This window comes from Sus scrofa, chromosome 3 (genome assembly GCF_054392235.1).
Source record: "Sus scrofa isolate SSC_HxYL_T2T_F1_AM1 chromosome 3, Sscrofa_HxYL_maternal_Yorkshire_Landrace_v2.0, whole genome shotgun sequence".
NCBI classification, from domain to species: Eukaryota; Metazoa; Chordata; class Mammalia; order Artiodactyla; family Suidae; genus Sus; species Sus scrofa.
Genome location: NC_139385.1, coordinates 149,568 through 172,816, shown reverse-complemented (window position 1 = coordinate 172,816; position 23,249 = coordinate 149,568). Strand labels below are relative to the sequence as shown.

Genomic DNA, 23,249 nt, shown 5'->3' with positions numbered 1-23,249 from the left:
TGGAATCTCCTGGGTTTTAAATGCTGGCAACTAAGTTTCTCTTCTTCTTCTTTGTTGTTTTTGTCTTTTTAGGGCCACACCTATGGCATACGGAGGGTCCCAGGCTAGGGATCGAATCGGAGCTGCAGCTGCTGGCCTGTACCACAGCCACAGCAGTGCCAGATCGGAGCCGTGTCTGCTCATGGCAACGCCGGATCCTTAACCCACTGAGCGAGGCCAGGGATCGAACCTTTGTCCTCACGGTTACTAATCAGATTTGTTTCTGCTGAGCCACGTTGGGATCTCCCCCAGTTTCATTTTGTAAAAACACCGGGGGTCAAACCAAATATGTGAGCCTCTCTCACTGGATGCCGCCCAAGGCCCTGGGCGTAGCTGCTCAAGGGCCGTGTGTTTCTGAGGTTGAAATGGTGTCACTACTCAACTGAGAACTCCTGGGCCAGCAGTGCTCTCTGCACAACACTGGTTCCACAGACGTTAATGTTTTAACTGGAAAGGGGGTGGTGCAGATTCAAGCCAGACTGCTTTTCTGCAGAACTCCTGTGAGCCTCAAATGCGCACAAGCTCCAGAACGCCACCCCCAGGCAGGGCTTCCCAATCGCTTCTGTGGCGAACTCCATCCCCCACCCTCGGCCTTTTTTCTTTTTTTTTTTTTCTTCAGTCTGTGATGGAATTAAGAATTCTTCTCTTTGGAACGTACATGACACATCACCACCAGCCCCTGGGGCAGAACCCTAAAAAGGTAGGTCACTGTGGGCCACGCACAGCCCCCTCCTGGCTTTCAGGGCAGGGGCCTTCCTCATCCACCCTGAATCTGCTTCTCGGCATGTGGCCTAAACTCCCTCCTGGCCCGACTCAGCCCAGTGGGACTTTCTGAACCCGTAGACTAGCTCCCCGTCGCCCAGCAAACCCAGCGTGGGGCCCCTGAAATCCGCCAGTGATTCAGGAGCGGCGTTCGCGGTTCACTCTAATTAGCCTACGTGTAAAGAGGCGCGTGTGGCCGTGGCTACCGTCCTGGACGGGGCGGATCCATCGGACGCCTTTCTCGGCTCCCTCTCCCTGTCCCGCCATCTGCCTGCCTAGCCTCACTGGGGAGAAAGTTGGGGGGCCCAGGCCCTTCTTCCTGCTCTCTCCCGGGCTCTGCGCCCACAGCTCCCATGGCCCAACGGGGCTCTGCCTGCCCTCCCAGTGGACCTTCACCCCCCACTTTCTTAGCTGGGTCGTCACCCCCCCCACCACTACCACCCCCATCACCACCACCCCTAAGGCTCTGGCCTTTATTCCCTCTCGCTCAGCCTGGCCCACCCTTCTGAGCAGGTCACACATCTGAAGTGCAGGTGGCTGTGAGCCCTGCAGCTCTGGGAAAAGCCCAGCCACCTCCTGGGCATGACCAGGTACCTGATTCCCTCCATTTCCCACCTCAGGGTTTTCAGGTGACACCACCCCCGGGCTGATGACGGGAAGCGGCTCTTCCTTACGGTGGCAGACAGCCTGCCCGCCCGCCCGTACCCAGGAGAACTCAGGGGTCTCAGAACTGCATGTATCTGCTGTGGGGGCAGCAAGAGGGCATCCTGGGGAGCCAGAGGTTGGTAGCCAGCCCCCTGGGGAACCTGGGATTTCTTTCCCTGCACCGGGCGGGGTGGAGAAACTGCTCCCCTCTGCAGGGGCCCAGCCACCTTCCTGCCACTTCCAGGGCTGCACTGGGGGGCAGGGGCTGCCCCTGACCCAGCCCTCTGGGGAAAACACTTTGGAAAAGTACCAAACCCAGTGCACCAGGCAGGAGATGGCGCTCAGCTGAACGCAGTTGCCCAGCGGCCTCTCCTTCCTCCAGGTGTCCTGGCGGAGGTGCGCTCAGGTGTGGTGAGGGCAGGGCCCCCTCAGGCTCCTTGGGGGCGGGGCGGAGAGGTGGAAGGAAGGAGATGCTATCTCATCCTGTGGGGTTGGCTGAGCACCAGCGGTTCCTGGAAGGGCACCGGGAGCACGGTGCCAGGAGCTACTCCCTCCCCTGGGCCTGCTGAGACCCTGAGGGACCAGGGAGGGGGCAGATTCCTGGGGCCACCCCCACACACACAGGAGCAGTCAGCACCTGGAGGCCCTGGGCCCTGCCTCAGAGGTCACCCGAGCGCCCTGGGCTGAGGCCTGCCAGAGGGACAGTGAAAAGGTTTGAAGGCCAATTTCCTGTAAAACAGCAGTTGAGGAAGGAGGCGAACCGTGGATTAGGCACCGATTTAAGTGAACGATGGCCTGGGCGGTAGCGACTGGGATTAAAAAGGACAGGCAGAAGCTGGTGGGGGTGGGAAGGGGCATTCTGGCTCCTCGTCCTCTTGCAGGAAGGAGGGTCATGCAAAGCCCCACAGGCCACAGGAAGCAGGCACAGAGAGTGAGGTCCCCTGACACCCCGAAGCTGCAGTCTGCTGAACCCTGTGCGAGGCTGCTCGGGACCCGTTTTGGGGGCTCCTACACCTGCACGTCTACGTTCCCTCTCCTGCCTCCGCAGAGCTGACCAAGCCCCAGCCCCCTTCCTTTAGAAGGACTTCCCTTGGCTCAGAAGGAAGCGCAGTAAGAGCCCACGTGGTCACCCACACAAGGTGAGAGTGACGCCTCTGCTGGCCTCTCCCCAGAAATTATGATTTCAGTTCCCAGAACCTGTGACTGTGTGACCTTGCACGGCAAGAGGAACTCTGCTGATGCGACTTCGTTAATAAGGGCCTTGAGTTGGGGCCATCGTCCTGGGTACCTGGATGGGCCCACTGTCATCACAGGGGTCCTTAGGAGCGGGAGGCCCAGGGAGGGCTCAGAGCACAGGGGGCCGCGCTGAGGGCTTTGAGGCTGGAGGCTGGGAGGAAAATGCATTTCCTCCTCCAGCCTCTAGAGACGCTGCCTCGGCGGAAGCCCACGGCCGCAGATCCATTTCAGACCTACCAGAACTGTGAGAGAACAAGCTTGTGTTGCTTTAAGCCACTAAATTCGTGGTAATGTTTTTATAGCAGCAACAGGAAGCGAATACAGAGCCTCTGGCAACTCCAGAGCACATAATGGACAGTGAGTTAGCAACCTTGGAATGGTTGTGAAATTCGGTCCGTTTCCTCTAGATCTGGTCATGCTGAACGTATTAGGCAGAGGGTTTGGGGGGAAGGAACCTGTTTTCGTGGAAGGCGACAGGCAGCATCCAACACACACGTGCCACCCCTGGGCGGCACGATGCATCCTGGGGGAGCCCCTGCTCTGATCCTTGTCCTCATTTTAACGGCACACACGCTGAGGTCAGGGAAGGGCAAGGGACGCCTGCAGAGGCACCGTCTGGAAATGGCAGGTCCTGGCTTAGGAACCAGGCATCTGAGCCATCCCGGCTCTTTCTTCGGGCCGCTAAAGTCAGACACGCCTCCAGTTACAGGTCCTAAGAGTCTGTATTTTCCTCTGGATCCGAAGGCCTCTAGGCACCGTCATCAGGCCAGAAGATGCTGGTCAGGTGTCTAGGCGCACAGGGGGCAGGGGCCGCAGGGACCATCCATGCGTCCCCACGAAAGGCGGCGGCTCCCAGTGGGAGGACATTCCCATTGGCGTCTCGTCCCCCAGCCCCCGCACGCCTCAGCCACTGTCCCCCCATCACCGCCGTCAGGCCACTCGCCCACGCCCGTAGACAAACGCCCCTGACTCTTCCCATGTTACTGCAACATCTCAGCGTTAACTTGTGGGAAAACAGAAAACTTTTGCTTTGGTTAAAAATAGAACAAATTGGCAGTTTATGACCAAACCTGTGAAGGGATAAAAGCCAACATTTACCCGCCTGTTCCTCTAAGCCCAGGGCCCTGCTGAGCTCTCGCTCTGTATTCTCTCGAGTCCTTGAGACGCCCTGTGAAGTGTCCCCACCTGACAGACAGGACCCAACCCGTAAGGGAGGCCTCAGCTTGTCCGCAGAGGGGCAGGACGCTGGGCCGAGCATTCGGGGCTGAGGCCCTGCTTCAATCCAAGCGGCCTCTGGATTGAGACGGGGGCTGGCGGGAGGAGTGGTCACCTGGGGAAGTAATTGCTGGAGAGGGGTCTGCGCATCATACAGGCCTGTCCTGGCTGACAGAGTAGGTGCACCCACAGTGCCCTCTGCGAAGCAGGGGTGACGCCCCCAGGGGGAGCAGAGACCCGCTGTCACTCCCCAACCCGGACTGCTGGCTGCCCCGCCAGCCTGTGCAGAGGGGGAAGATGGTCCCATATGGGCAGGCCAACGCCCACCTGGGTGGCCAGGCAGGGACAGCCAGGCTGAGGTCAGCGGGTGGGGATGGAGGAGCCAGGAAAGAAGCAACAGCAAACGGCCCGGCTCTGGAGAAAGGGCAGATGAGCAACTGCTTGGGGCACAGACAGCTGTCACGTGGCTTTTCTATGTCCTGAGCCCAGATGGGCAGCTGAGGCCCAGAGAGAGGGGGCCACACACATCCTTTGTACGTCACGCAGAAGCACCACCACGCCAGACTCGGCAAGAGGGGCAGAGAGAGCCCTTCAGAGGCCAAGGGAGAGCCGCTACCAGCCTGTCACCTGCAGGTCCGGTTCCGCCAGGAACGCACTGTGACGGGAGATGCTCACACAGTCTCAGGGCTCCCCAGGGTCCCCGGGCACCCAGCCTCCCGGGACCCTCTTCTACCCGATGTTCAGGAAGTTACTAATGACAGCAAACACCCGATAGCACCTTCCAGGGCCCGGCGCCATTGTCAGAGCTCCAGCCACACTGACTCACAGTCGCCACGACACTGGAAGGCAGGCAGTGTCACCAGGCCCATCTCACAGGCGAGGCTTGGGGCCAGGTCACCCCCGGGAAGCGGCAAAGTGGGCCGGGGCTTGTGGACCGGAGAGCCGGCAGTGTGCCTTACACACAGGACTTTGTCCAGTGCTGGGGACCAGGATCCAAAGTCAAGGTGTGGGCAGGTCACGCTCCCCCAGGGACGGGGGTGGGGGTTGGCTTCCAGCCTCTTCCAGCTTCCTCGGCCCCCAGCTCTGCCCCCATCCTCACATCCCTCCTGTTTCTGTATCCAAACCCAGGAACAAGTGGCTGCACTTAGGGCCCCCCTGAGAGCCAAGGCGACCCCTCATCGCAGAGCCTGACTCCACCGCGTCTGCAAGACCTCTGTCCTAAGCAGGCGGCCTGATGCCTGGGGGCAGACGCTTCTCCCTCTGAAAGGCGCAGTGGCCCTGACGCACGCAGCACAGGCGAGGAGGCAGAAACCAGGCTTTCGGTGTCAGGCAACCTTCCCCTCGTTCACCCCGCAGAAGGCAACCACCTTGTCATTAAGGAGATATATTAAGCTCTTAATACCAGGTTCTCAGCTGGGAGACATTCTGGGTGGGGGGAGGCCGCTCCCTGGCAGTCCCTTCTCGAGACCTTTCCGTCAGGATCTCCTGCTAATTTTGGCATCGCTTGTCCTGGCCCCTGTGGGGGTGGGCAAAACAGCTCATCTTATTCAGAACCTCTGGCACCTGCGTCCACCCGTCCTTCCGGGAAGGACCGAGGGATCTAAAATGGCGAGTCCTCGGGCCTCGGCTGCTTCGGACAGGTCAGGACAGCATGGGGGGGGTGCGCGGTTGCGGGGGGGTGGGGGGGAGTCCCCACCAGGGGGGCAGCCACACCTGTCCTGCTCCCGCACCTGCTGTCCCACACCTGAGGCCATGCTGACTCAGCAGAAAATGCCCTCGGCATCTAGGGCCTCTGCCCTGAGAGACCACAGACTCAGGGGCGACAAAGGTTACAACCCCCGGCCTGGCCCGGCTCTGGTCCCAGTGTAAATGCGATGCAGGCTGCGTGCCATGTGCTGGGAAGCAGGGCAGGGCCAGGCCCACGTGGTCAGCAGGGGCCCTTCTCCTCCAACACGTGGGACGCAAGACAGAAGTTGCTCAGGTCGGAGTTCCCGTCGTGGCTCAGTGGTTAACAAATCCGACTAGGAACCATGAGGTCGCGGGTTTGATCCCTGGCCTTGCTCAGTGGGTTAAGGATCTGGCGTTGCCGTGAGCTGTGGTGTAGGTTGCAGATGCGGCTTGGATCCCGTGTTGCTCTGGCGTAGGCCGGCAGCTATAGCTCCAATTAGACCCCTAGCCTGGGAACCTCCGTATGCCGTGGGTGCAGCCCTAGAAAAGGCAAGAAGACAAAAAAAAAAAAACCAAAAAAACCACAAAAAGTCACTCAGGTCTATGGGTGGGTGGAAAAATTAACTTGGGGAGACTCACACCTCTTCGGATCAATGTAATGAAAACAATTTAAAAACCATTCGAAGATCTGAACCTGCGAAGAAAGTCTGACGTCCTTTCCCTTTGAAAACCACTGTGATGATTTAGACCGGATTTTGCCAAAGCAAAGTGGGGGAGAGATTTGCTTTCAAAGTTTAAGACCTTCTGTGTTTTAATTACCATCCTGTCAGCTCAGCCAGCACTTGGGGACATGACTCAGGAATGAAATTAGGGTGCAAATGCATGCCCCAGACACAGCTGCCCCCTTCTTTCTGTATTTAAGCCCCCGTCGCTCATCACTTTATTCACGGTAAGAAAAAGATGCCCCAAATCTACACACTAGACCATGGATTGAATATTTGGCACCGAGGCTGCCGCTGTGAGGTTGTTTTCCCTCCAGCAGGAAAAACAAACTACATGCAGAGCGCAGGGGCTGATTCCAGCGCATCCCCCAGGCTTTTTAAGGCGATCTTAAGTCTGCAACATTTCCTTTCGGGAGTGTGAAAAAGCCCAAGGGGTCAAACAGCCACAGACACCCCACCTCCTGCCGAGGCTGGGCGGCCTGGGCCTGGGAGATGGTGCAGCCCCCACTTGTTTGAGGCGGTGAAGCGGGGCCCTGGCCCAGAGCTGCCATCTCTGCAGGGTTTACTATGTTCTTACCATGTACCCATCTCCCTGCCGGGTTCTCTGCAGCTGCTGTAGACTTGTTAATAATTTCCTTAGAGTTCCCTGGTGGCCTAGGGGTTAAGGATTTGGTATTGTCACTGCTGGGGCTCAGGTTCAATCCCTGGCCCAAGAATGGCTGCATGCCATGGACACAGCCAACAAAAAAAAATTTCCTTTTTCTTTGACCTCGTTAGGAAAAGGAATTCCCAGCTGCCAAGAAGCAGCCGGAAAAGAAGGTTCACGCCTGCGGTCGCCGGAGTTACGCAGCTTTGGCTAATGGTGAATCAGCGCTTGGGGAGCTGGCGTGACCTCCACTGCCAGAGAGGCCGGCCCTGGCCGTTCACGTGAGCCGAGGTCCTGGCCGCTCTGCCTCGAGCCCCCTCTGGGTGCCCGCACTGTCCTGCTGCCGACGAGCTCAGGTGAGTCTCTCAAAGCAATGGGTTGTTACTTGTTTTTCAATTAACCAAGCCCACGGTTTTCTGGCTATAAAGATAATCCATGAGATTGGAGAAAATTGGCATGTGCTACAACTGGGGGCTGCAGGCTGAGTGGCCACGTGAGACGTGCTGTCTCTTCACTCCTGGAGTCTGGGGAGGCCCTGTGGAAATGTACCAAGGAGCCCCGAAAGGACCAGACACAGCCACTGGGGAGCCCCCCCCCACTCAGGCCCTCGCAGGTCACCCCTCATCACACCCAAACCTGGGGCGGCTGGGCTCTGCAGCTCTGGATGCTCTCTGTCTGCAGTCGCCGGCAGCGGCCAGTTCAGCCCTCAGAGGTCCTGCTCCTTCGGGCAGGGGGCCACGTGGGGAACTCTCAGGAGCCCCTGCTGGGCTGTGCACATCAAGTGCTGGGGTTGGGAGGTCAAGGACAGACGATCTCTCGGAGTCAAGTCCCTTGCGACTCCTGCCCTGGGATGGCCTCAGAGCAGCGCACCTGACGTGGTCGCAGAAAACAGGTGCCTCTGGGCCGATGCTCACGACAGCCACAAGGGCCCTAGTGTGGAGGGGGCCCCAGCCAGGGAGCGGGTCTGCACCACCGTGTCACTAACCCAGAGGCAGCACAAGAACCAGGAAGACAGCAGAGAGGGCGCCTGTCAGGGCTCAAGCCCCAGCTGGACACTGGTCACTGGGAAGCCTTGGCGGGACTGAAAGGCAGGCAGGTCAGTGAGGCCATGGGGGCCTGAGTCTCCTAGCCAACCCCCCAGGACACCACCTGCCCTGTCCCCGTGAGCTCAGCCTGCAGCCTGAGTGGGCTCTGCAGACCGAGGTGGCAGTCACCCTGCCCTCTGGCACCTCTGCCTCTCAGATGCTCCCCCGGGCCCGGAGGCTCGGGTTTCTGCGTCAAGACTGACTCGGTCTGCAAATATTTCTGCAGCTGCCTCTGTGTTTGCAGCTCGGCCACAAGGAATTCCCGGGCCTCAAAACAGCTGCTCGGGAACAGGTTCTCTGGGAGACGCAGGCGCACACGCACACACACTCACACGCACACTCGCGCGCGCACGCACACACACACGTTTCTGTTCTTTGCCAAAGTAATCCAGGTACTTAGAGCTTCTTCATGTATGGTGTCTCTGGCCTGACGGCGTGGGACCTGATGTCCGAGACCCTGGGCCTAACTAAGCCCTGGCCGGCTGGCCACTCCCTGTCTGTGTTTAAAACCTCTGAGCCTCAACTTCCTCCTTGAAGTAGGTGGTGATAAAAATAACGCGACCTGACACATCAGTCACAGGGTCACCGGCTGTCCCCGGAGCTGCGGCAGTGAAACAGCTGGAAGGGATGAGGGGACAGCTCTCACTGCAGCCGCTCGGGAATCCCGACCCAGCCTGGTGGCTGCGGGGAGACCGTGCGGGGAGCCCACACTGCGGCACGAACGCGAAGCATGAGGCGGGCAGGATCGGGTGTGCTTCCCTGCAGGGCCCACGGCAGACACAGGCCCCCCAAGGCCGCATGGAGGTCCCTCCTGATCGAGGAGCCCAGAGCAGGACAGAGGGGAGCAGCCGCCCCCAAATGAGGGGGGAGGGGTCAGGCCCGGCCGGATCCAGTGGGTCCAGAGGGCCTTCTCTGCCTGTGACCGTCCAGGCTCTGCGTGTACAGACATCAGCATCCAGCCCGGCAGCCGCCCTGCCCTGGACCGTGCTCCTGGAGTGTAGACCACGGTGGGCAGCCCCAGACAGCAGCTCTACTGAAGCCAAAGCTGACCCCAGCCCGACCCTGTTCCCAAAGACCAACCCCGACAGTCAGAGAAGCTCCGCTAGCAAATCTCTTTAAACCAGGAACTGCCTACAAGTCCATCAACAGGACGTGGACACATTAATTACGGGTTTTCACCCAGTGGAATGTGATTTGGCCACGAGAACCACGAGCCTCAGGAAAGGCACCTCAGAGACACACGGGCAACAGGGCGGGGCGGCGGGGCTTCACCTGCCGGGAACAGAGGCAGGAGCCACCCGAGGAATGGAAGCTACGAGCCAGAACAGCCTGGGGGCTATCAGCTCTGTCCTCGACCTGATGCTGGTCCCCTGGTTACCCGCGTGTGCTCAGTCGTGGAGATCTGCTTACTGTGTGTACAAACTTGCACACAAACGTGGCATCTCCCCAGAAATGTCAGTTTTAAGAAGGTGGGGAAGGAGTTCCCGTTGTGGCGCAGTGGAAACGAATCCGACTGGGAACCATGAGGTTGCAGGTTCAATCCCTGGCATCGCTCAGTGGGTTCAGGATCCGGCGTTGCCATGAGCTGGGGTGTAGGTTGCAGACTTAGCTCAGATCCTGCATTGCTGTGGCTGTGGTGTAGGTCGGGGGCTGTAGCTCTGATTGGACCCCTAGCCTGAGAACCTCCATACATCGTGGCTGCGGTCCTAAAAAGCCAAAAAAAAAAAAAAGGTGGGGAAATGGGGGAATCATGGGCGCTGATAAAAGCAAAACTGCGTTGGGTTTTACCAACACGGATAATGTCTGCTGCTGACCTAACCGACCCTCCTCCTACCACATACGGGGGGTGGGGGATCCATCAACAGTGACGAGAGCTTCCCTCCTTGGTCTCCCCGGCCCTGGGAAGAGGTGCAGGTGTACACGAAAGAGTCTTACCCTGTAAGGCGGCCACACGTGGAAATAGAGACTTGGCAGATGTGAGAAGGCAAGAACGGGTCATCGTGGATCAGGGTGGCCCTGAGTCCAGTGACCAGTGTCCTGACAAGAAGAGGACATTTTGACACAGACGCACAGGAGAGGCCATGGGACGACAGGGGGCAGAAACTGGAGGAATGTGGCCAGCAGCCACGGAATGCCCAGGATCGACGGCCACACCCAGAAGCTGGAAAAGGCAGGAAGGACCCTCCAGGAGGGCTTCGGGGGAGGTGGCCCTGTGACACCCTGGTTTCTCACTCTGGCCTCTGGCCTGAGAGAGAAGAGCTGCCTGAGGCTGTAAGCTTCCCCGGGTGGTGATGCCTCCTTACAGCGGCCCTGGACACTCACATGGTGTGAACACAGAAGCTGAGAACTCAACTGCTGTGATTAATCAAGGAACCCAGAAAGTCACCTACATTTTAATGACGTCAAAGATGACAGGGGCCGCCTGCTTTGAGATTCGGGGGGGGGGGGACCGTGCAGGGGCCACTCCAGCCCCACCTCCTGCTGGGCAGTGGCCTTGGGTGCCCTCAGGCATGTCCCCTGCCACTGTGAGCTTCCGCCTCCTCCCCCACAACGAGGTCTATGGGGTAACACTGCCCGTCCCCCATCAGGTAACTGTCAGGGTCCCTGAGGCACTGTGCCCTTCCCTGCCCCCACGACCTCAGCCTCTTGGCCTCCAGGCCCGCTGATGGGCCTTCCTTGGGGGCACCTTCCACAGCCCCCAGTTCCCGAGCCTTGGAAGACAGATGCTCATGAAGCCAGACTTGAAAGGATCCGTTTCGGACTCGCTGAGCCTGGCTTGCGCAGTTTTTTCCTTCGGCTTTGCGAGCAAGGCTGGGCCCATCAGTATAGGTGGTGCCGTCCTATCGTTGAGTGATTTTTCCCTCGAAGCTACGGCGGGGCCAGCGTCTCTTCCTCGCCTCGCTGCCCCCGACCACATGTCAGATGCTGAGGGGCTTGCAGCACGGAGGGCCTTGTGGCTCAGGCTTCCACACACTGACCGGAGGGCGCCAAACTTTGTGAAGACTGGGGCCTTTAAAGCAGCCTTGCTGGAGTTCCCGTTGTGGCACAGTGGTTAACGAATCTGACTAGGAACCATGAGGTTGCAGGTTCGATCCCTGGCCTTGCTCACTGGGTTAGGGATCCGGCGTTGCCGTGAGCTGTGGTATAAGTCACAGACGCGGCTTGGATCCCGCATTGCTGTGGCTCTGGTGTAGGCCAGCGGCTACAGCTCCGATTGGACCCGTAGCCTGGAAATCTCCATATGCTGTGGGAAGCGGCCCTAGAAAAGACAACAAGACAAAAAATAAGTAAGTAAGTAAATAAATAATAATAAAGCAGCCTTGCTGGCCAGTGATCCGAGCCATTCCAGCCCGTATTCAGCTGTTCCGCCCTAAATAGCCACGGCTCAAGTGCACCAAATATTCCTTGTCCCTGGAATATTTGAAAGTCAGAACAGCAGACCCCAGCTCGCCCAGACAATCAAAGAGAGCTGCCCCCTGCACTCCACCGGTGCTGAAAACCTCCGCCTTTCCTCGCTGGACACACGCAGGTTCTGGAAAGGCAGGGGCCTGCCACGTGCAACCCAGCCTAATGCAGTGTGAGGAAACCAAGGCCCAGAGAGGGGAGGGCAGTGCTCCAAGGTCACACAGCAGGGACATTCTCTGCGGCTCAGCCCCTCCTCTCACTCCAGGTGGCCATGTGCACCTCTCTGCCTGGATGCCACACGCATCTCCGTCCTCATGCCTCCTCAGGTGCAGCGGCCAGCATCCCTCCTCGGACACATGATAAGCCCTCCGCCCTCGCCACCTCCAAACCCAGAACCTCCCTGCAGAACTGTCTGTCATGAGGGGTGTGTCCAGCACGGCGCCACCAGCCACAAGTCCCACTGACGCCCAGAGTGTGGCTGGTGAGACCCAGGTGTAACTTCAACTCATTTAAATTACCCTCAGTTTAAACAGACACAGGGAGTTCCCACCATGGTGCAGCGGTTTAAATATCGACGGCAGTGGCTTGGGTCACAGCTGCAGCTCGGATTCAATCCCCAGTCTGGGAAATTTCATGTGCCACAGACACAGCCATAAAATAATGATAATAATAATAAAGAAAATCAGGAGTTCCCGTCATGGCTCAGCAGTTAACAACCCCACTAGTAATCATGAGGACGTGGGTTCAATCCCTGGCCTCGCTCTGTGGGTTAAGGATGCGGTGTTGCCGTGAGCTGAGGCATAGGCTGGCAGCTGCAGCTCCGATTTGACGCCTAGCCTGGGAACTTCCATATGCCATGGGTGCGGCCCCAAAAAAAACCAAAAGAAAGAAAGAAAGAAAATCAGAATTAAGTAGCCTTGCCATGTGGTCATCTGTGCAATAACCTCAGTGCTGGACAGCACGAGCACCAGGGTTTGGAGGCCGTCTGGTCCTGAAATGTGCCGCCTCCTCCAGGCTGGTCTCCTGGCCTGGGGTGATGTCCACTTGACCTCCAACTCATGCTCAGGCCTTAGCGAGAGGTCACATCCAAGAAACCTTCTGGCTGCCTCCCAAGCGCTCGCCAGCCCTGGTCACGCTGGACGGGAAGGGCTCTGCTCTGTCTCCTATCTGCCATCTGGGACTTGTTCTCTTGTTGTTCCACAGACGTCTGTGCAGCACCCACTGAGCACCCCTGGGGGCCATGGTGGGGCAGTGGACACTCTGCTCTGGGCCCCACCCTAAGTGGCAGCAGTGCCGGCTCTGAATCATGGCTGCACTCCCTGCACCAGGCACTGGGCCAGGCTGGGCTTGGTGTCAGTGCGGTGGCTGAAAGTATTTTTCTGCTAGGAGGGGGGTCACAGCCAGCGTCATGAGCATGCCTGGAAGCTTCCTTTCCAAGAAGCAGGCCGAAATCTGTTGCAAAGCCTGTACACGCTGGTGCGTCTGCCCAGCCCCACCCTGCCTTGCCAAACCGCCAGCTCCTCCCGGCTTCCTTCGATAACTCAGTGCCATCTGTTAAATAGAGGTTAGACCTCACATCTTCCCCCCCAGTGCCTCTGTGGACAGGAGGGCACGCCGAGGCCCAGTGAGGGAAGGAATTCCCTGGAGGTCACACAGGAATGGCCACGGCAGGCCTGCTGGCTCTGTGGACACTCCGGGGACTCCAAGCTTCAGCCACACGCATCACCCGCACCACGACCCCCCAGCACACACAGCTTTCGAACTTAAAATACTATGTACCAAAAGCACAAGCAACCACCACGTACTAATCACATCCTCGAAAGGAAAAAATTGTGCTTCCGAGGATACCACACACGGGATAAGGGTCTTACATCCAAGGTACATACAGGACTCTTACCACTTGCAAAGTGACAACCAACTAAATAACAGCGAAAGATCCGAGCAGATATTTCTCCAAGAAGCAAGGACGTGGAGAGGCCAGACATCGTGAGCAGAGAACTCTGAGTCGGAACCGCGGGGAGACAGCATCAGACACCCACAGACCGCGAGGATCCAAAAGACAGGTAACACCGACGAGCACTGACAATCGATCGCGCGGGGACCGCGGCGGGATGACCCCCTCAGGCAGCCGTCACTTAACAGCTGCGCTCGGTCGCCACGGGCCCCAGCACTCCACTCTCAGGAGTATGCCCACCCAAAAAAGCCACACACGCGTGTGCGTTCAGCATTGTTCAGACAGCCCCAAAGCGGCCGCAACCCCAACGTCCACCAGCAGGTGAAAGGCAAGTACCAGTGTCATTCGGCCGTAAAAGGCCTGTCGCCCTGACACCTGCCATGACACGGATGAACCTCAAACACAGGCTCAGCGAGAAAGGCAGGCCCGGAGGACAGAGGGTGGGGTTCCACTGCGAGGAAACCGCATTCGCCACCAGAGGCAGAGGGTCTGCGCACCAGCGGCCCCGGCCCCTCGCACCCCAGCCCCGCCAGCCCGGCACTTACTTCATGGGCTTGAAGAGGGCTTGCCCGTAGTTCTGGAACGTCATGATGAGCTTGAGCTGTGTGCCCCCCGACTTCATGGCTGCAACGGGAAGGGAAGAGACACAGCATCACCCCTGAGCAGGCCAGCAAGCACACTGCTGTGGTCCCTGGGGACTAGGGAGGACCCCAGGGGGGCCGCGGCCCCGGGCTCTGGCAGGTCAGGGTGTGGGCACAGACGCGAGGGCCCTGGGGGCAGAGTGTTGGGGGAAGTCCAGGACCGAGGCCTGGACAGAAGGGTGTTTTAGGCTCAGGAAGAACCGACCAGAGGAGGGATGGACAGGCCTGGGAAGAAGCCCAAGGGCAGAGGTGACAGGCAGGCACCACACTGGAGGGACTGAGCTGGCACCTCCGCTTGGCCTCCCAGGGCCGGGGTCCCTGGGAAGTCGCTCGTCTGGACCACAGCTCCACCCTGCACATGCCCAGCCTACCCTGTGGGGCTGAGGGAGGCCCGAGACTGACTATTGATCAGGACTCAGGGGCTCAGGTGAGCGTGGGGATGAGTCACACCCCCTCCTGGAGCCACACCCACGGTGCAGGGGGTCAGGCTGGTGAAGAGTCTGCAACAGTGTCCAGAATGTCAGATGTTTCAGGGCCAAGCGAGGCAGGACCTCGAGGTCCAAGTTTCCAAACGTTTCAGGGGCCTCAGGGCTCCACGGGTGCCAGGGCCAGACCCACCCTCCAGGCCGGCTCCATCCGAAGGGACCCAGGATTTGGCATCAGGAGACAGTGTGACCCTGGTCTGTGGATGAAGCTCCCCAAGCCTGTGCCCTCCTCATTTCTAACTAGAACCCCGACCCATGTGTTGATGGGCCACCCGGATTAAATGAATGAATTGTCTTCTGGAGACCCATGGATCCCACAGGCACCCGGCGTGGGAGGCACTGCCCGGCCGCCAGCAGGGCCGCTGACGTCAAAGCCTCAGCCATCTCATCTGTGAAGCGGGACCAACATCTGTCCTTCGGGGTCACGGTCAGGATGCTGGTCCAGCTGTTCTCACAGCCCTGCCTTGTTTCAAGGGTCAGAGGAAGCGGAGGCCTCGCCCCAGGAGTATGTCCATCTTGTCCCGGCCGGCCCCACACCCCGCAGCAGCGGGGCGACCCAGGGCCACGGAGAATAGTGCGGGCGCGTCCATTTACGAGCAGCGGTGGGCACCCTGGGGCCGGCATTCAGCCCCGTGGGCACCTGCACCTGGTCCTTCGCTGACCAGGGGCCTGCAGACTTCAGTCCGTCACACAGACCCAGGCCTTTGAGCAGCAGTGGCCCCCAGCCTGGCTGCAGCTCACCCCGACTCGGGAGCTCAGTTTACTAAAAGGGAAACCGCAGCTCTAGCCCCGGTGGAAGCCGCTCCTGCCAGCATTCAGAAGGGACCCAGGGACCGTGGGGCTGCAGCTGCTGTCTACGCGGCATGGGGAGAGCAGGTGCCAAGGTCAAGCATGGGCTTTGTTCCTGAGCTTCAACCTGACGGCTGGAGAGTCAAGAAGGGGCTCGGCTCTTTATTGCCCTCTCTGGGTCCCCCCGGGGGGGCCCTGTCCTTCCTCTGGGAAGACTAAGCCCCGGCCCCCCAGCACTGGGCTTGGGCATCTCGCTGAGTGGAGCCCGAGGTGGTGGTGCCCCGGGGCGGGAGGGGGACTGTGGCCTTTCTGGGCCCAGAGCTGCCTTCCCGAGGAGCCCACTCATTAGGCAGGCACCCCCCGCCCCCAGGCACCCAGGGCAGCTACCCCCAGGGCGGCCTTTGTCACGTGGAGCCCCAGTGGCCACCTAGCCCCAGCTCCTAGCAGGTCGGCGCACACCCAGGACGCCAACCCAGAGCTGGCTCCTCTGTCCGGCACCGCCCTGCCCTGACCTGGATGAGCAACTGTGGGGCCCGCGTTTCAGGCCAGAGGCTGCCCGACTCCTCCCGGGGCACGTGACTTCTTTCTGCGTACCTCCAGGTACAGAGCAGTTAATTGTGTCATTTGTTCTTTGCATCAGTAATTGTGCACAACAGTGATTTAATTGTTACCGGCTCCGCCGAAGGCCTGGTTTCAGGCCGAACGCAGGGCGATAAAGCCCCAAGTCTCTTTAAAGGCGGCTAATGGCCATTACCAAGCGGCGGGGAGCCCAGCTATAAATAAATCTCTGCCGGCCCCGCACGCGATGCAGGAGCCGATCAAGGGTTCTGAATGAGGGAGTCTTAATGGAACCGTTGTCACTGCTATGCCACCTCTGGGTTCAGGTTCCAAAGCTGACGTGACCACCCGGGGCTGGACACAGCCCAGCGCCGGGGCTGGGATGTGCTGACGTGGGCAAGCCTGCCCTCCTGGAGGCCTGCTTCCCTATTTGCAGGACAGCACTGGGAGGTGGGCCACATTTCTAGCCCTTCTTCTGTTACAAGCTTAAAAGGATGGTGCTGCTGAATCCTGAATCCCAAGGCAGGCTCCTGGCTTCCGTAAAGGGGCTGCACCCCAGGCTCCGACGGGGCCTCTGAAGGCTGCACCCCTCCAGGTCACAGCAGGGCTAGGGGCAGGGTCTCAGCAGCGGACAGCCCCGGTCCAGGGGTGCTGCTCTCCAAACCTGCCCAGTGGCTCTGCCAAACCAAGGACCCAGCCTGGGGCTCAAGCAGCTGGGTTTTCAACCAAAACGTCCAGCTGGACGTGGGCACAGACAGCACTGGGAAAGCACATGTTCCCTGAGGAAGCTGTGCTCTCAGAGGTCCACTGGCCTCCAGGTCAGAAGACCTACTTCCCCAGGAAGGAGGGCTTGTGACAAGCGAGAACTCTTGGGGAGCAGCTTCAGGCCCAAGGCTGCAGGGAGGGGGGCCGAGCATCCAGCCCAGGGCCTCACTGGGCACTGGCTTGCCTGGTGCTGGCAACCCACACAGAGGTACCAGGGGACACTGCCCAGCTCGGAACCCAAACTTCCTCACCAAGGCCTCTCCACAGCCCCGTGAGGCAGGTGCAGGGTCTACGCCCCTGTTCACGATCTCAGGGGGCAGAAGTGTCCAGGGGTTTTGAGGCCAGGACGTGCAGGTGGTGGATCCACCCCACAGACCCTGTAGCCCTGAGCGGGTGCAGGGCAGAACGCTGTCATTAAACACACTCCTGTTCCTCGGAGGAACGTGAACGTTCACTCCAAGCGAGAAAAACGGGATTTATAAACAGCCTCTCATTTTAGGTTTTGCCTCCGTGTAAGTTCATGTTGGGTGGGGTTTCGCCGTCGAATGGGTTATGATTTCAGATTTGCAGGCTGGAATGACAGGGTCTGGTTGTAACGGCCTCTGTGGTCCACAGGAGAATCCCCGGAGAGCTGAACCCATCTGCCCACAGTCACTTTGGCTTCTGACTAGGGGAGCAGGCCTCACCAGGCCCACTGTCCTGCATAGGGGACGCCACCCGGTCCCACCCACCAACCCTCCAGCAGTCATCAAGCACCTGCAACATGCCCGGGAACGCCAGCCTGGCTTCGACCGGCCCACGGCCCCGGGAAAGATGCTGGACGGGACCAGCTGGGACAGAGTAGTCCAGGGGGCGAGATCCACTCACACAGCCTGCGAGACAGACAGGCAGGACTCGCCCCAGGTCACGCTGCTTGGCACAGGGCAAGCCAGAACTCTTGGGGTCCCCAGCCACTGGGATGTCAGGCAGCCTAGAACCACTGCCCAGGACAGTCGGACCAAAGCGGGTGGGTGTGCCCAAGACCAGGCCCCTGGGGGACGGAGGGAGGAGGATGCCCAGCGTGGGCAAAGCTGCCCGAGGGCCCTGGAGGCCGTCCTCTTCATCCACCGCCCCTGAGCTCCCCGGCTCTGCCCTCTGCACAGAGCAGCGTCTAGTGAGAGCGGGGAGGGTGTCAGTCCCTGAGGGGTGAGTCCGGCCGGTCTGTGGGACCCTCACAGCCCTCCCTCTGCCCAAGACCCTGCAGTCGCACTCGAGGGGGGCGTGGAAGCCAGAGCACAAAGCCCTTGTTCACACGGGACAAGGCTGGGGGCACTGCCCATCTTTCTGGAAAAAGGTACGAAGCGTCTGAGCCCACCTGCCAGACCGAGGCCCAGGGCAGGCAACAGCCTGCAGTTGCGAACACGCCCATGCCTAAACCCGAATTCTAACGTTTTATTTTTTTTGGCCATGGTGTCCAGCGGCTTGATGAGGGATCTCAGTTCCCAGACCGGGGATTGAACCCGGGCTGCCATGAGGAAAGCCTGGGTCCTCAGTAAACCCTAATTTTAAGGCACTGTTGCCGTTTTCCCAAAAGCCTCGCTCCCTGCCCCCTTCCAGCGCAAAAGCCTTTGTCCCATTCAAACCCAGTTCTCCAGGGTGGAGGCCAGCCCCCTGCTAAACTCTTTATCTGTGTGTCAGTTTGCGCACTTCCCAGCCTCCTGGACCATGCAGGTCAGGACGCAGCAGAAGCTTGTTGAGGCTGGATTCCCCCATCTCCCGCTGCCCAGAAGGGGTGTGAAAGGCAGGAGGTGCTTATCAGACCGAATCTGATGAACGGTCCTCGCGCTGGACGTTTCCATAACAGCCTGTCTACTCCCAGGAGTGAAGGGGACACCCCAGCAGCGGCACCTCCCGGACCACCCCTGTTGTCTACACAGAGTGCTTTCCAGCACAGCCCAAAAGCCCCCAGCCCTCGTAAGGGACAGGAGGTGGGCTAGCAGGAGCCAGAGCCTGGGAGATGCTCAGATCCTCTGGGCAGTCCTCCTGCAGAGTGGAAGGGGACGGTGGGTGCCAGCAAACAGCTCAGCACCAGGCGGAGACGCCCAACATAGCCTCTGGGAAACCCAGGTGCCAGGAAGACAGCACCTGGAACCGCCTGCTGCCAGCTCGCGTGCTCCTGGGGCCTCCTTCCACCCAGGGCCTCTGCCCGTCCCCTACTGCCCCTGGAGCCACTGGTGTCTAACCGGGACCTTCACAAACAACCACCTACGGGCCCAAGAACAATGGCTCCAAACTTCCACGCTCAGAAACCGCTGCCGACACATTCTCCTGAAATCAGGAACCGATGCCCTATTGTGTCGGATTCAGCAGATCCCCAGATGCTTGGACAGCTCACCTGCACACTCCTCAGCCTGTGGGGCCCAGCCCTGGACAGAGTCGAGCCCTGGTCACTCGCTGTCCACATGAAATCCCAGGAGCCGCTGATGAGCTCCGAGGCAGTGCTGCCCAAACCACCAGGAGCCTCTGCACGCTCCACAGCGTCTCCCCACTGTGCTTCGGGGGGCCCGCAGCCCACAGGGGGGATCTTTCTTCATCTGCAGAGGGGACGCGGCCCCTGTCCCCTGCCCCCGCCCCCACCAGAACCACAGGACGGGCTGGGCGGCATCTCACCCTCCCCCGACGGCTGACACCACTGAAAGCCCGTAGGCGCCGCCACCAGGAAGGCCGCCGGAATAAATAGCCCAGGAGGAGATGGTCCAGCAAGGCACTCCAGCCGGGCAACCAGGGCACCTACCGACACTGGTGATCTTCTGGGCGCCGAGGTCACGCAGCAGGGCCTCCACCGCTGGGTTGTGTCTCGAGTACAACTCGTACCGGTTGATACCGATGTGGAATTTGAGCCAGTTGGGATAGGAGTCCGCAGCCGCCTCCCCCGTGGGCAGGAAGTCGTCCTCAGGACCTTCGTGTGGCCTGCAGAAACAAGGCGACCCAGGTCAACAGGGAAAGCACAGAGCAGCAGGTCTCAACGAGATGCCCAGGGGAGCCATGCCAAGGTTTTCTGCTTTGGAGCCAACCAAATGCGGATTTATGCGGACATGCCTCTGCTCCAACAGGACTCTGCGACGTCCACACTTTTCCTGTGGCTGTTGTTCTACCAACTAATAACATACCTGAAGGCCCGTAATTCTCACTTACCCTGGGGAGACGCCACAGACAGCTATAACTAAAGCAGACCAAACCCAGGCCGTCAGCTTTAGGCCCCGCCGCGTCTGTCCAGGGGTCACTGAACCAGCCCGACAAGCATGCTGGCGGTCAGCCTGGGGTGCCAAGGGGCTGCCGGCTTCCAGGGGGCACGTGAGCCCAGGAAAACATTCCCTGGGTGCTCTGCTCCAGTTCCAACAACCAGAGGCAGTGATGATGCAGGAGGCAAAGTATGATTTTCACGAAGCAGCCTTGGGCGGGGAGAGAGGGCAGGGGCACTCACTCCAGCCAAGGCCCACATTGAGGACCTGCTGCCCAGGGGGCCCGTCCTTGTCTCTGGAGCCAATGGCCACGTGGGGGAGGACAGACCCTGTTTGCAGCTGGACGGGAGAGAAAAGTGGAACTTGTCTCAGCTCTAATTCGCCGGCAAGTGCAGCCTTTTCAGCCCCAAGTTCTGCCCCATAATGGACAGGACTGGTTACTAGAAGCCGCCCAAGGGCCCCCTCACTGCCCGCGGGCTCTGGACTCCATCTCTTCTCTACCGCTCAAGTTTTTGAGCATTTCCATGAACCTGGCCAGCAGACAAAGCTCAGAGGCCACCGAAACGCCTTGGTGTGTTTAGACAGAAAACACTGGTTCTGGTCCAACTGCAAGGGAGAAAGGATTTTCTGAGATGTTTTGGAAACCTGGCCTTCCCCCTCCGTTGCTTGGGTAACCTTTCGCAGGTACCTATTTATTCTGGCCCTGCTGCTGGTTAATATGTCACCAGCCTCGGTTGCAGCATCTGCTTCTTTTGATCTGTGTGGCTGAGGAGGGCCTTGGGGGAGGGGTTCACACCAGGACCGTTTAAAGAGATGCTCTGACAGATGCCACTGGCCTTCTAGGGAGCTGTCCCCCCTTGCAGCCAGCACTGTCCATGCCCTGAGAACCCCCCTGGTTAGCCCTCCCTGGGACCAGCACAGTCCTCTACTAATTTTGTTCCCAGCGACGGGTCTCCCCGGCTCCTGAGGCCTCTGGAGACCTGCCTGACGTGTCCACCAGGGCGGTGTCGCCAAGCTGCTGGAAGCCCCGGCAGCCGGCCGCTTCCCAAGAAAGCGCCTTCATTCACGGCCTGAGTCCTTTTGTGAGCCAGTGGCCAGGGCCCTGCAGGCCAGCACTGCTTTCCGGTAAATGCAGAACCAACTCTGCCCGGCTCCTGCCGGCCCAGCCTGCCTTCCAGGCCACGGGCCTCCCTTCTCAGGGAAGCAGTCATTCTGGAGACAAAGGCAGTGCCCAGAGCTGGCTGCCGGCCCCACAAAGCTCCCTTCTGGGGCCTCTGCCACAGGGACCATGCCCGGAGGCGGGGCGGGGGGGGGGCGGTGGGTTTCCTGTCCCTGAGCTGCTTCACACAGTGCCCCGGATCTGCACAGGCACTTTCTGGGAAGGGGCGCTGGGGCGGATCTTCATTCTCGCTCTTTTTTTAAACTTTTTTTTTTCTTTTTTTTTTTAGGGCTGCACTTTCAGCATTTGGAGGTTCCCAGGCTAGGGGCCCAATTGGGGTTGCAGCCACTGGCCTACACCACAGCTCACGGCAACGTGGGATCCTTAACCCACTGAGCAAGGCCAGGAATCGAACCTGCACCCTCATGGATGCTAATCAGATTGGTTTCCCCCAAGCCACGACAGGAACTGCCGGCTCTTTATTCTCAAAGGGCACATGGCTGCCTTAGGGGACCCGCCTGCCAACACCCACCTCAGCAGCCTGCCGCCCCACTCACCAGTCCGGGTTCTCCGCTGCTGCCGCCTTGGGGTTGAACCTGATGTCGCTGTTCACGTTGAAGAGGACATCGTCCTCCGTTAGGGGCGGAATGGGGACCTGGTACAATGGGTGTTGGAACAGCCTGGCCAAGAGGGAGCCGTCCCCACTCGGCCCGGGGGGTGGCGCCGGCGGACGCGGGCCGGGATCTCGGAGCAAGGGCCGGTGAGCTGGGTGGCGGGGTCGCGGGGCGCCAGGATCCTGCCCCGGCACGGCGCCCTCCGCCTGTTCCGCTGCGGGTGGCAGTTTCTCAAGCGAGTGGGACGTGAGGTTGGAGGAAGGGTCAGAGCTGAAGTCCTGCAGGATACGCAGCGTGTGCTTGTTGGGCCATCCCGCGTCGGCAGCGGCAGAGGCTGCGGCCGGGGGCTCCGCGGGGCGGCCGCGCGCCTTGGCCCAGCCGGGAGCCGCCGCTTCGGCCGCAGGCTGCGCGCACGAACAGCCGGGTTCCCCCGAGGGCCGCGCGGAGCGCCGCTCTAGCTTGGGCAGCAGGTCCAGCACGATGTGCAGCGCGCAAGCCACCAGGAATGCCATCAGAATGAGCACACGGAACCTGCGCACCAGGATCATCTTCATGGCCCCGCTGGCGAGCGTGGCCTGACACTCTGGGCACCTCCCCCCAGCGCTCTCCAACCGTGCCCCTCTAGTCTTGGCTTGGCAGGAACGCGGTGCCCCGGCGCGGGTCAAGGTCCATCTGGCGTCGACCAGTTACCAGACCCGGGAATGTGCCGGTGCCTGTACCACGCGTAGGGCACCCACTGCCAAAGCGCCTGCTCGCCGGGCCATCTCGGGACCGTTCCTTCCCGCCTCTCCGGAGCAGCCGCGCCCTCAGCGGGCCGAGCCCAGCGGCCCTCGTCCGCGGAGTTGGGGGCGCAGCCAGGTCAGGCCCCGCGCACGCTCGGGTCTCCCGGACCGGGGCTGCGCTCATCAGGCGCGCAGGGGCCGGACGCCGCGGCCCATCCCTGCCAGAGCCCGGCCGCCTGGCGGTGGGGTGGCGGCGACCGCGCGGCGCGGCGCGGCGCAATCGGATCCGAGACTGAGGGCAGTCTCCTTTGCTGCTCCGCGGGCCCGGCCGGCCGGGCGGAGAAGGGGCGGCTCCTTCGGCAGGCTCGGCTCTCTCACGCGGCGGCCAGGAGGCGGGGATCTGGAGGGGAACGAGGGCGCAGGGCCGCTGGGACGGAGGAGGGGGCGAGAGCGGCGGCGGGCGGCGGGGGCCGGGGTGGGGGGGCGCTGGGAGCAGACGGCCAAGTCTTCGGGCAGGTGCAGCGGCCGTCCCCGGAGCGCAGTGCCCGCACAGCCGAACCTCTAGCCTCCCCGCGCCCGGGTCTGCCAGATATCCGAGCGCCGCGGAGCCGCCCCCAGCGTCAGCGCCCGCAGATTGGCGGAGCCGCAACCCCGCGAGCCCGGGCCTACTCCGCTCCCTCTCTTTTCTCCTCCCCTCAGCCAAGCCCCGCGATGCCTCTGCAGCTCCGGGCCCGCTAAGGAGAGGGCGCCTTCTTCCCGCGGTTCGCCGAGAAAAGACGAGGAAGGCGGAGGGCGCGGATCCCGCGCACCAGGCTCCTGCAGCCGGAGAGGAGGGCTGCGGCGCTGCGGGCTCTACCGAGATGCGCCCCCACTGCCCCCGGCCCCGGGCCAGGCCGCCGCCGCCGCGCCCAGGACCTC

At 60.7% G+C, this 23,249-nt stretch overlaps 1 protein-coding gene and 1 long non-coding RNA gene across 4 annotated transcripts in view; one reads left to right on the top strand and one right to left on the bottom strand.

The window, feature by feature from the left end:
* Positions 1-22,894, bottom strand: part of FAM20C (FAM20C golgi associated secretory pathway kinase) — a 36,710-nt gene extending 13,816 nt beyond the window's left edge. For all 3 annotated transcript variants that reach the window (XM_021085922.2, XM_085016206.1, XM_085016207.1), the window contains exons 1-3: positions 21,553-22,894; positions 19,389-19,564; positions 13,923-14,001 (exon numbers count right to left, since the gene is read on the bottom strand). In XM_021085922.2, the coding sequence (XP_020941581.1) occupies positions 13,923-14,001; positions 19,389-19,564; positions 21,553-22,163 (866 nt within the window). In that variant the 5' untranslated portion in view covers positions 22,164-22,894. The remainder of the gene's footprint in view (positions 1-13,922; positions 14,002-19,388; positions 19,565-21,552) is intronic.
* LOC146404307 (uncharacterized) lies at positions 51-6,108 on the top strand. Its single transcript, XR_014839906.1, has 2 exons — positions 51-1,096; positions 1,213-6,108. It is a non-coding gene; the product is annotated as an uncharacterized LOC146404307 (long non-coding RNA).
* Positions 22,895-23,249: the final 355 nt, after the last annotated feature.